A 12,685-nucleotide genomic window follows, 5' to 3' on the forward strand; every position below is an offset into this window, starting at 1 on the left:
CGTAAAGAGGGCGCGCCATACGCCTACCTTTCCAGGCCACCCACACACGTGCGAAATGCATGATAGCACACAGCTGGGAGTGCGTGACGTCATTCGAGGCTGCCTCGTCACGCGTGTTACGTCAGAGAAGGCCAGATCTCGTACCGCCTCTCTTTCATTCGTTGCCGGGCGCCGCTGGTGCTCGCGTTTAACGTGTCAGTGCAGTTTATAGCTTGCATAGCGGTTGCGCAAAACAGCGAGACCTTTCCTCGGTTTCCTCGCCCCTGTCAAGGTTTGCGGCTCAAGGAGCGGGCTGCGTTTTCGGTTACGTCGGCTCTGCGATTCTCTACGACTCTTCCGCAGCTCCGGATATGCGGCAGGTATGGCATCTGTACGCACGTTTGGTGCGGGAACACCCGATGAAGACTCAGCTGGTCACCACAGCGACTGTGATGTTATCTGGAGACCTGATCGCGCAGAAGGTGATCGAACGACGGCCCGACATTGATGTGCCGCGAGCGGCGAGGTGCGTTTTCTTATTTTGTTTTCTTTATTTCTTCATAAAAATTAAGTTACTCGACATTCTGGGCTATAGGCCGTATATAACTTATCGGCGGCTTCTCGCCCAGCCAGTCACGACGAAATAATCAGGGAGAAATCAATGAAAGTTTTTGTGTTATATTAGAGAACGGCATTTTCTACTGGTTAAGCTGACCGTAGGCGTATAGTTTGGCGTGATTTGATCGTTTTATGATCCTTGTTTCGCGCATACATTTTGTGTAAACCAAATCGTGGTCACTGTTAGTGGACTTTCGCGTGTTCATTCGCTCATTCATTCATTCAGTGATTAAGCCTTCCATTTCTTGAATGAACATGTCAATCAAGAAATTAAGGAACGCATGAATGAACACTACTACGCCTTAATGACGGTGCACTGTTGCTACGCAAGAGTGAGAGAAATAGCCAGAAAAAAATCCCGGGATGCGGAACGAAGCGGACGCAATCAAGGTTGGATATCATACAAAGGCAAGACAAGTGCGCGAGATAAATATGTTAACTTCACAACGCGGGATATTTTGATGCGGTCAATACGTCGCTACCTTAGCGGTACAAAGGTAATTAACAAAGAAAATTTTGAGATACGACACACCGGACAGTGATGTGGATATTAGAAACGGTTGAGAACTAGTTACACTTGCGTGTAAACGATAACTTAGCCTAAATATTAGTGTTTTCTTATGACTGGAATTTTTTCATCTCATTGCCTCTATTTAAAATGGTGTGTTATGGTAATACGAGGTGACATGACGTGCAGTATTATGCGATTTGATTTTTTTTACAGCGAAAGCTGTAATGAGATCACAACAAGGGTCGCGTGCGCCGTAGTTGTCCGCCGCCGCCGTTGGTGTCCGTAGCCACTATCGCGCGAAAAATAAACTGTACGAAAATTCGGCAGATTCCACGTACCTGGGAATCGACGTTATGCGAAGCATGCGGAGGGAAGGTGATCGCGTTGTACTTTTCTTTATTGAAATGACGCTAAAGATATGTACAAATTCTGCACACACAGACATATGTTGAAGAGCTGCACAGGTTTATAAAACCAGTTGTTTGCACTTGCGCAACGATGCTAACTGGAACATGCGTATTAGCAACTCCAGAAGCTCATATGAAGCGCTGATGATCGCGCAGATACTGGACCTGGACACTGCTACATAAATCAACTCCAGTGCGTGGCACTACCACAATTGACGTTAACCCGACGTGATGACTGTATCAAAGGAGTACATATGTAATGATTATAAAATTGGGTAGGCAGCACTGCAACCACTATTCACGTTTCACAAAGATTAGCGTCTATTTGAAAAGTAGTTCCGAGACTTGGCGTTGTTCTGTGGTAAAATTCTTCATTGCCACGCATCAGTTCCAGCTTGGAACTTGACATTTAATCTTTGACTTCGTCGGGTCGATGCTACCGAAGTCGGGTATTAACGCTCGTGCGTTAAAACTACCCATGTGTGTTCTCGTCGTTCCTGGGTAAATACTAAGTTGTCAATCACCTGTGGCGCATACCCGCATACCAGCGGCACATACCCGCCTGTGGGTATGGGCCATTGTCTGGCGGTAAGTGTTTGACGACGTACGTGACGGGATTGTGACATTGTTTTTCTCTTGGCCAGCGCGTCATATTCGTCAAACCATCTTACCCTCCCATGCCAATATTGGTTCACGTCAAGTTGAGGGTGTGACCACGAGAGCACGCAAACGTAAGTGGATAGATAGATAGATAGATAGATAGATAGATAGATAGATAGATAGATAGATAGATAGATAGATAGATAGATAGATAGATAGATAGATAGATAGATAGATAGATAGATAGATAGATAGATAGATAGATAGATAGATAGATAGATAGATAGATAGATAGATATCAATGTCGCCGAAGTTCACTTAAAAATGTTTCGCATTTAACATTAGAGAGGCTTGATGTGGACAAAGAAATCGCGTTATTATAATAAAGCGTTTTAGAACAACCAAGGCACAATCAGCTGTTACACAATGCGAATTGCTTAACGAGCGGGTCATCGAATGCTCCAATTCATTATTAAAATGTTGGGCATAACTATTCACCATCCTCAGTCACAACATGAAAAATTGCAACGAAATTTCTTGCAAGTTAATGCCTGCCTACTACACAAAAAATATGATTATGGCGTAGCGAGTACCCTGAAAGTGTGGTTGTAGCCGTTACCCAAAGAGTGTTAAAAAAAGGCTTTCAGAGGCCGCTGTTCCAGCTATTGTGGTGACTGTGAAAGCCTTTTTAGCGGTGAAGCTCCTTAAGGCATGGGTCTGTACATCCACCGATGAATGTAGTGGTCGTAAGTAACCAGCGGTGGCACATACCCGCTCTAGAGCGGATATTTGCCAGGGGATGCGGGGTGGGAGATGGCGATACTTGGAGTGTGCACTAGATGGACGCGCGGACGGACGCATGGATGCACGGACAGATAGACAGACTAGCAGACGGACGTGTGGACGGATAGGTGCACGCACGAACGGACGGACAGACGGATGGACAGACCCACGTACAGATGAACGGACGCGTGGATGGACGCACGAATGGTCGCGCGGACGGGCGGAAGCAGGAACGAACGGATGAACGGAAGCACGGGCGGGCTGACGAACACTTCGCCCCTCTTATCTTCATTCACTCAGTGAATATGCTGTGATTTTTTAAACAGTCTTTGGGTAAGGGCTACGAACTTACTTCCAAGGTCCACTGCGCCATAAATAATCATATTTGTGCAGCAGGCCTGGTGGTTTTTTTTCTTGTTTGTGGCTTTGATTATATTTTTTTTGTAAAATTAAGCAACTATGGCCGCCTAATAACGCCAGCACCTCCTATAAGCATCGCATTAGGAAGAGTAATATTAAGCCCATCGCCAAATATAACTGGTGATGCAAAAAATTATTACAATTCCTGAAGCAACTTTACTTTGAAGAGCGGAAGCACATGCAGGACAAATACAATAGCATTCACCTCGCGTTTCACTAATAGTATTGAGCCATACGGTTCAAAACGTTTTTGTTTCACCGGATGTACTTATGCGAGAATGCTATGTTCACGATGTAAATGACTGAAAAAAAAATGCGTGTAGCTGTGAATCGAAGCGGCGTCATTGAATGTACCGGTAAGGCTCATTTTCCCGCCAGCATCCTGGCCACCAGATTGACATTTGTCGGGTTGGATATTGTCGCGCAGGTGGAACTTTGAAAGTTTGGCTTTGAAACGTTATTTATTTCAACATTCGGGATGATAAGGGCTGTGCTCAAAAAGCTTCTAATGCGCTCGACCGGGCCACGACCCCTGACAAACGGGCAGCATGGGCAACATATTTATTACAACTAAAATATGTAAATTAGCAAACAACCTTAGTTACAGACGCTACAAGTCTAATGAAGCATAACGTTTGAAAATCGTATAAACTTGAAAGATCGAGCTGAATAAAATACCAATCGTAATAATTCTTCAATGCATAGGCAATATGTGAATATAACGATGTGTGAAGGTACCAGATTACCATAGAAGTCAGATTGCGCATGTGCCCATACGCCTACACTTACAATGAAAACACGTGCATGCAAATGTGCACAAGAAACAACGCTCGAGAAACAAGGAAAATTTGTAAACATGTTACACCTCTAAGTCGAAATAACAGCACAGTGATTGTAGTCAGGAAGAAACACCAGGCCTGCGCGGAAGGCGCAGCACAGTCACAATGAAAGCTGGAAGAGTGGCCTTTCAGAGTCTTTTCTAAACACTCATTTGGTAACTGCTGCAAGTACACTTGCTGAGTATCCATTACGACATAAATATTAATCACTTCTGGGTAGTAGACCAGCATTCGCTATGCAGTCCTTCGTCATTCTTTTGGGAAGCGTGGTTTCCGCTAAACACTTGCTAGGAATTTTGTGGAAATGTTTTTATGCAGCGGATGACGACGATGAAGAATTATGTCTGAAGTGGGTATGCGCCACAGTTATTAGGTGATCAAGAACAAGCTCTTGTAATTGGAATTGGAGCATTGGATGACCCACTCGTTACGCATCTCGCATTGCGTGACGCCCATGGTTGTTCTTTTGCTGTTCGAAAACGCATTATTACTCATAGTAACACGATTCCTTTCCCGACATCAAGCCTGTCTGAGGCAAAATCGTGAACAAGTCCGAAGATCGAAAACTCGCATGTTGGACAGGCATGCGGAACCAATGGTGTCTTTGCGATGCCACTTTTACAAATGACTGTGCAGCGAAAAGACTTCTATGACAAACTGTGATTTCCGCCGGACTGGTGTGCTGAGTTCATGAAGCGTGCTGCTCGAAAACACCTTTAGACAGTGTGTTGTATGGTATTTGCTTTCTAACGTCCATTGTACATTTGTCGAATTGACCTTATGTATGTTGTACGCTATGTATATACGTAGGCTTCATTTGTATAAAAAGCATGTAAGAGAGAAATAAAAAAACCAGCGTGGTTCGGTGCTCGAAGTGAGCTGGAACGCAGCAGACCCGAGCACGAGCAACACTGTGTCCTTTGTACTAGATTTTTTTTGTCTTATTTCGTGCGACAGTGGTTACGGACATCAGCGGCAGCGGTGGCGGACAAGTACAGCGCCGCGCGTGACCCGAGTTCGATCTCATAACAGCTTTTGCTGTAAAAAATAATACGGATTGTAATTTCACTCACATGCGAATGAATCGGAATTCAAGCGAAACGGCAAGAGAAAGCAGCGTTTTATTCGCGTTGAATAAACCACGCGTTAATGACACGAACGTTATAAAACAACGTTTCGATGGTTTAGTTCGGCATTGATTCTTGAAAATTTATCGCCTTTGAATCCTGCCATGCATAGCGTTTCACAAACATCGCGCGGTAGTATTGTGGTAGAGTTGGTAGATTCATGTCATGGAAATGTGAGGGCGCTGTAACTGCCATATGAAATATTTTTTTATTAGCTCGAACAGCCCTTCTCTGCTTGACGTGCAATTTGCGGGTATTTGTTATTGTTGTACCACAAACCAGATGGCAGTAGTTAACAAGAAAAAAAAAGCCACCGGGCCTGCGAGGAAGGTGGAGCGCATTCACAGCGAAAGGTGGAAGAGCGGCCTTTCGTAGCCTTTTTCTTCGAACTTTTTGGCTAACTGCTACGAGCACACTTGCAGGGCACCCACTACGCCATAAATCATCCTAATCTTTTTGTGTAGTGGGCAAACATTCACTGGGACATTCTTCGTCATTCTTCGGAGAAGCGTGGTACCTGCAACACACTTGCAAGAAATTTCAGCAATTTTTTTTTCAATTTGTGACGGGGACGGCGGTGAATAATTATGCCCGATGCTTTCGTAATGGGTCAGTTACCTGCACAGCCCACCCGTTACGCAGTTCGCATTGTGTGGCACCTGGTTGTTGTTGCTTTGCTGGTCTAGAACGCTTTATTACTAGTATTAACGCGATTACTTTGCCGACAGGAAACCTACATGCCTATCTTGCTGCAACGAAGTTTCAAGCACTGCCGACAGGAAACCTACATGCCTATCTTGCTGCAACGAAGTTTCAAGCACCAGCATGGCTCAGAGTTTATAGAATACTTGTCTGGCACGCAGTGGACCTGGGTTAAAATAGCACTGTGTCCATGATGTTTGTTCCGTATTTTGCTTTTTTCTTTCTGATTACCTCTCTTTAATGACACCAGTCACCGTTGGCGTATGCTATAAACCCGGTGGAAAGGCGAACAACTAGGCTGAATAAGATTTTTGTTGGAGGTGGCGCAAATAAACACAATACAGCAAGGTACTAATTAGGTAAATAGGTTAAGCTTTTAGTTTCGTTTTTGTTTGCTCGGTCCCTTGGCCTGTCCCCCCAAAAAATGTCATGACAGTCATTTTTATAGTAATATGTCAGAAGTTACGTAATCTGCCAAATCGATCGTAGTATGTCACAGATTACGATCGAAAAGTGGGTGTTGGATCAAGAATTAGGCAAATTATCTGCGTTATGTGGTTTGATTCGTGCGTTCACAAACAAGCTGGCTAAGCTTTAGGGCATTTGGCCGTACACTTAATTTATGCGACATTTTTATGGCCGACCGATATTTTTAGTGCCTGGTGAGTCATTTCCTATCCGCGCGCTCGCGAGCTGTGATGAAACAAGCTGCTTGCTGTGCGCGCATCTGCATTCCGGCGAACTATGTTGCTCCCGTGCTTTAACTGTGCTCGCAATCGAGTATTTCAAACTTTCTGGAACTTAACCATTTGTGGCGGCTGAAGCTTTGGTGGAAAATAGCGGATCCGTTCTAATGAGCACAGTACGTCTCAGGTGGCATGGCAAAAATTTCGGTGACCGGTGTAGGGCTAAATTCATAGCCGGCGAACTTCCAGGGGGGTGGGGAGTATTCTGACTGATGTCTTCACTTATGATGCATTTTAACGCGATAGCGTTAATGAGATCGTTTCGCAGACATTCTGGCGTTGGCGTCGTTGATTGTGAGCGAAAAATCATCTTATGCGTAACCGAAAAAATCGAGAACAATGCAAATAAAATCTGAGACCAGATTGGGGACCGAACCAGGGTTGTTTGGGTTCAAATGGGGACCACCTAGGAGGGATCAACTCCTAAAAGCTAAGCTTTTGGGTCCCCTAATTTTTACGTATATTTTTCAGCTCAATAAACTCTTAGCTTTTAGTTATGTAGCAAATGGGGCTGATAGACGAGTTGTAACATAAATTTGTTATAGTGCACTCTTTACGGATGTACAGGAAACAGCCAATGGTCGCCATTGTGCATGAGCAGTCCCGTGCACGTGTTCGGCTGGCATGCATGCCACGTGAATCACATGAAGTGTTCACATCGAAATGAGCCGTCTGTCTCACGTTCATATTTTTTTTTGAGTCACACGAATGCCGCCTTTTTGCGTGCTTTTTTTTATTTGTTTTCATGCACAGCGACGGGCTGGCCCAAGGTTGCTTGAACTATTCGGGGCTTCTTAGTGTTGCTGGCATTTGTGCGACTCGTCTATCAGAACATACTCATGACGGTCAGCGCAAAAGGGACACAGGAAAAACAAAAAATAATAATTGGGAGATCCTTGAGCTTCGCTTTTAAGAGTTGTACGCAATAGCAATATCCTATCTTAAGTGCGTCCTTAAACCACTTAGTGCATACTTATCAATAGATGATGTTACTCCAAAGATTTAAATTGTAGATTACTTTAGGGAGATTTCACGTGATATCGAACAATGCATGGCCGGTCAACCTCTTAAACTTATCTCAAAATTTTATATAGTGCTTCCTGATGACTGGAGAGAAAAGATGTGCCATTGGTTTTGCCGGAATTTTTTTTTTTCGAAACACAATCAATAATAATGACGAAGAGGTGGAGTTCCACGCTTACCTGCTCTGCTGTTTTTTTCCTACTTGGTCGATGAATTACCAAAATATGTTGAAGCTACGCACTTCAAATTTGTTTGGCTAAATCTACACACGAAACGAAAATGACCTGAAATAACCTCAAAAACTGGGTAAACCATTTGTCCTCTAGCGCTCTACCTTTCCTGTTTTTTTTTTACCACCTACTATCGAGGCAAAAATTTACTCTCGTGCTAAATGAGTTTTTGAACGTAGGGAGAGTAGTAAATAGTTACACCAGTCAGGTTTTTGAGCGAGTATAGAGAGAGTAAATTTTTACTGCTTTCGCAAGGTTTTTGAGGTGATTCCTGGGAGTTATTTCCGGTGGTAAAAAAAAATAAAAATTGACGGGTGCATTCGCCCAGAGTCGAGAAATTTATTGAATGGCAGAATTGATTGAATTTATTAAACGGCAGAATTGCTGACACATTGATTCACATACAGGCAAACGCGCACACACTACAAACGTACAATGATACACCACTCGAACAGACTGCACGCGTTTTTTTTTTTCTTTATTGAACAGACTGCACGCGTTGCTCGACTGCACTTCGATAGTCCGGTATATATAGGCACGACTTTTTGACCGGCCGTGTAGTACCAGTAGGAGACCTCTTTGTTTGCATCGATTAACAAGAACGGTTGAAGGTGCAAGAGTAAATTTGAGGTGGGCTGCAGGGAACTAAATGTCACACCGACCTTTTATTATAAATCTACCCGATCTCACCTTTTTGATAATCCAATAATTACTTGGCACACCGGGCTCATGGCCCCACGCATGTTAGCAGTGCTGATGCACAAGTCCATAAAATATACCTAAGTACGCACAAACCATGGTAGCTCAATGATTTTCACTGAACGACGGTGCACAAACACAGTAGCAGCACGTATTCATAACAACGGGCGTAGAAGAGCGGTCCACGCCTGCATACAAGCTGCTTACCGACGGCGTGCTAGGTCTTTTCGAGGAGCACGGCTACCTGATGAAACACAGCTGGCGATCACAGAACACATATCCTGTGCGAATTTCGTCGTCATTTCAGACAGAAATGAACACTTGACGGCAATCTTACGGGGAGGGGTCGGTGTATGCATACTTCCAACGAAAGACCACCGTCCGGGTTTTCTTCGTGCTCACCGGTAGCCGCTTGTTGGTTCCGTCTGCCTCGTATCGGCTTCGTGCTACATGTTTGAGAACAGTTGGTGCATGAGATGGGCAATTCGGGCAGCACTTTACTCATGCAGACATCGCCTACTGTGGAAAAAAATATATGCGATGATTCTTTCACCTGCCCCGGCGACACACTCTCCCACTGGTCACTGGCGGCCGCGGCTCGGTTCCGACGACAGAGTGAAGCATTTCACTTATTGCTTCTCTAGTAGGCAATCACGGACGATGACGCCAGATTGATTTTGTTACCACTGGCAGATCTTCGCGATTCAGCTCGGAAGCGAGATATCCGCGACGTGAAGGTTCGGAGGCGCTCTGAAGCGCACGGTCACTCGATGATGTAGGAAGCACGTGAAATCCATCAGTCCAACCAGACACACAGATACCGAGCTTCTTGCACCGTCTGTCTCCAAGGCCACCGCCGAGCAAAAGCCAACAATTTGCGAAAATATGCAGGACAACTTTCCACAGCAGGTTTTCTTTCTTTTTTTCTTTTTTGAGAGCCGCCCCCCCCCCCCCCCGTCGTTTTTTTTTTCGTTCACAGAATGCTGTTCTCGCTTGTTGTGCTTATGCTGCATCCAGTTCCAGTAAAAGTCCGTTGACTCGAGGTCAGTTCTGAGGCACGGCGATGCCAAAAAAAAACAACAAAAAAAAAACATCTGTGATCCTCGCGTACCTTCAAGATTCACTGAGAGCGTCACAAGGGGGGTATGGGGCGAAAGCCGCCGAAGCAGCTGCACCTTGCCATCACGTGGTAATAAACTCTGAAACGCAGGTTAAAAGTCACGTGATCGAAAACTCCCTAAGTGGTAAAACTGGATTTTGACATCCTTTTACTACTTGCCTGAGAGGTGGTGGTAAAACTATGTCGTGTACCATCTTTTACTCCTACACGAGGTAGTAATTTTAAACGCGAGAGAGTTTTCAGAGGTCATGAGCCGCAAAAACCCTAAACTCAGATAGTTTTTTGTATGTGTATCTGTGCTTGCGTCAAGTGATTTTTTTTTCGTTTCTCTGAGTTGTGCTAATATTTTTACAAAAAATGTCAAAATCAACCCAGAAAACATTGGTCCTACGTAGTCCTACGTAGTCCTACGTAGTCCTACGTGAACCACAACTATTGGGTGTCCCTGTCATGACCCCTTTATTGTGACAGCCACGTGTGACGAGATAAGGTAAAAATTAGCTGATTGGCCAGATGCTGCTCAACACCTTAGTATACAATATTCTATTGCGCAGGTTCTTCGTCATGGGAGTCGGCTTTGTCGGGCCCGTCGTCCGCGGCTGGTACCTCATCCTCGAGCGGGTCATCGGCAGCGGCTCCGGTGGCGCTGTGGTCTTCAAGAAAGTGCTTCTAGACCAAACCCTCTTCGGCCCACTCTTTGTGCCCAGCTTCATGGTGGTTCTGGGCACGCTTCAGCGGCGATCCTGGGACGAGATCGAGCATTCTCTGCGCGCAAACTATCTCCAGATCCTGCAGACCATGTACATGATCTGGCCCGTGGCGCAGTTCGTCAACTTTAGATTCGTGCCCTTCAACTATCGGCAGGTGTTCGGCAGTTGCGTGGCTATCGTGTGGAACACGTATCTGGCGAGCAAAGCCAACAGGACGCAGAGGGCGCGCCACGGCGATGTAGTGCCTTCGAAGTTGACGGACTTCAAAACGCTTGTGCCAAGCAGGGACGGCTAAGGAACTAAATAGGTGTACAGTAGCTGCTACCTTGAAGTCAAAAAGGACAACTTGTGTGAAAGCCAGTTGTGGACGAACTGCAATACACTGCGAGATCGCGGTGTACGAAGGCTACTGAGAAGTAGCTTTGAAGTTCGCAAAGCTAAGAGCCCATGTTTCAAACACGACCGATAACGAAGCAAGTGAGAAAGAAGTATTCGTAGGTGAACCGCCTCATAATTCATGAGGTTAAGTTGTAGAAAAGAGTGCGTAGGCAATATAATCACATCTTATTTATTTATACCCACTTAGTCGACCACAGGTTATTAGTACAAAGAAATACACATGAACTACATTGGTAATCTCATTAGACACTAAAGACGTCAAGAAATACACCAATGAGTTTAAAAAGCCGTCGGAGTGAAGTTTGAGCTATTCAAATTATGCCATTGCATTTGCACTACTTTCATATGGTATTGTAAGTACTTGGAGGTACTTTAAACATGTGTACCATCGATGACACCAAAAACCATTCTCTTATTAATCTCTAAATATGCTGTTACATTCTACCACGCTTATTATATACACTTGGCTGTGGCGGAGACACAGCTCTTCTACCAAAAACACAATTCTGCTGGCGTATGTGAAGGAGCCTGGTTGAAAAAAGAATGGTCTTAACAGGAGCAAGGCAAGAAAAGAGAACACAAAGAAAAAAACACATTTTTACGTGCCTAATCCACAAATACTTTTCACGGCGTTCTTGTGTAGGCAAACATTATTGGCCAAAGAGTTCGTTTGTAAAGAGCTTTGGAAAAAGTTACAGTGCTTTGGAACATTTCTGCTCTGTTTGTAGTAAATAGAAACTCGGAGGCGCACTAAAGCCTCATTCGCACCGAAGGTGGTGCGGCAAAGCGGCGAAGCGGGATTTCCGAAGCGGCGAGTACGTGAACCTGTTCAGACTGCATGCCTCCTTCGTCTGGCCGCGCGGCAGACCAACACCTCCTAAGAATTTTAGGAGGGGGGAGAAAGCAACAAAAAGGGAGAAGGCAGGGAGGTTAACCAGAAAGACATCCGGTTGGCTACCCTACACTGGGGGATTAGGGAAGGGGACGAGAAAGACGAGAAAGAGAGAAGAGAGGGAAAAGAAAAGAAAGGGTGGGGGAGAGACTGACAGTAATTTCACTGCAGCGTGTAGAACTCTACCGCATGTCAGAGGCGTTCACACAAGCCTGTCTTTCTCAGGAAACACAGCAGGGCTTTCACTGCCTTGTGGGCTGTCGAGGCATGTGGACGTTGCTGTAATAACACCTGAACAGAAAGAGGCCGATCATCCAGTCGCCGCATTGCGTTGGCAAGTACTTGTCTGTCTGAGGCAAATCGATGACAATGGCACAGCAGGTGTTCGATATTTTCCTCTGTGCCGCAAACATCGCACGCCGCACTGTCAGTAATTCCGATTAACGTGGTATAAGCTTTCGTGAAAGCAACTCCCAGCCAAAGGCGATAGAGAAGCGAAGCTGCACGTCGATTTAGGCCGGGTGGAGGCCGGAGTTGTAGTGAAGGGTCGAGCTCGTGCAATCTTGTACGTCGTATGCTTGGTGTGTTCCACTCAGTCAGTGTGAGACTGCGGGCCAGTTGACGAATCTGCCTCGCCGCATCCGCTCTTGAAAGCGGAATGGGAACGCTGTTCGCTTCTTTATGTGACGTGCGAGCAGCATGATCTGCAGAATCATTGCCGCCTATACCACTATGCCCAGGTAACCACTGAAAGACGATGTCATGGCCTTTTTGTATTAAAAGGTGGTGACGTTTCACGGTTTGGTAGGTCAATTAGTCGTGGCATCCGTGACGGAGAACTGATATCAGGCACTGTAACGCTGGTTTTGAGTCAGAAAAC

At 45.3% G+C, this 12,685-nt stretch overlaps 1 protein-coding gene across 1 annotated transcript; it reads left to right on the forward strand.

The window, feature by feature from the left end:
• The first annotated feature begins 174 nt into the window (after window positions 1-174).
• LOC119164418 (mitochondrial inner membrane protein Mpv17) lies at window positions 175-11,340 on the forward strand. The gene is made up of 2 exons (XM_037416608.2): window positions 175-505; window positions 10,359-11,340. Exons 1-2 carry the CDS (start codon window positions 351-353, stop codon window positions 10,807-10,809), a joined length of 606 nt encoding a protein of 201 aa, XP_037272505.2. The 5' UTR covers window positions 175-350; the 3' UTR covers window positions 10,810-11,340.
• Window positions 11,341-12,685: the final 1,345 nt, after the last annotated feature.

This window comes from Rhipicephalus microplus, chromosome 8 (genome assembly GCF_043290135.1).
Source record: "Rhipicephalus microplus isolate Deutch F79 chromosome 8, USDA_Rmic, whole genome shotgun sequence".
NCBI classification, from domain to species: Eukaryota; Metazoa; Arthropoda; class Arachnida; order Ixodida; family Ixodidae; genus Rhipicephalus; species Rhipicephalus microplus.

Excerpts from the sequence above, each read along its gene's own strand:
- LOC119164418 (XM_037416608.2), top strand. The coding sequence starts at position 351 with ATGCGGCAGGTATGGCATCTGTACGCACGTTTGGTGCGGGAACACCCG. Across the intron at positions 506-10,358 it reads GATGTGCCGCGAGCGGCGAG|GTTCTTCGTCATGGGAGTCG; the intron begins GTGCGTTTTCTT and ends TCTATTGCGCAG.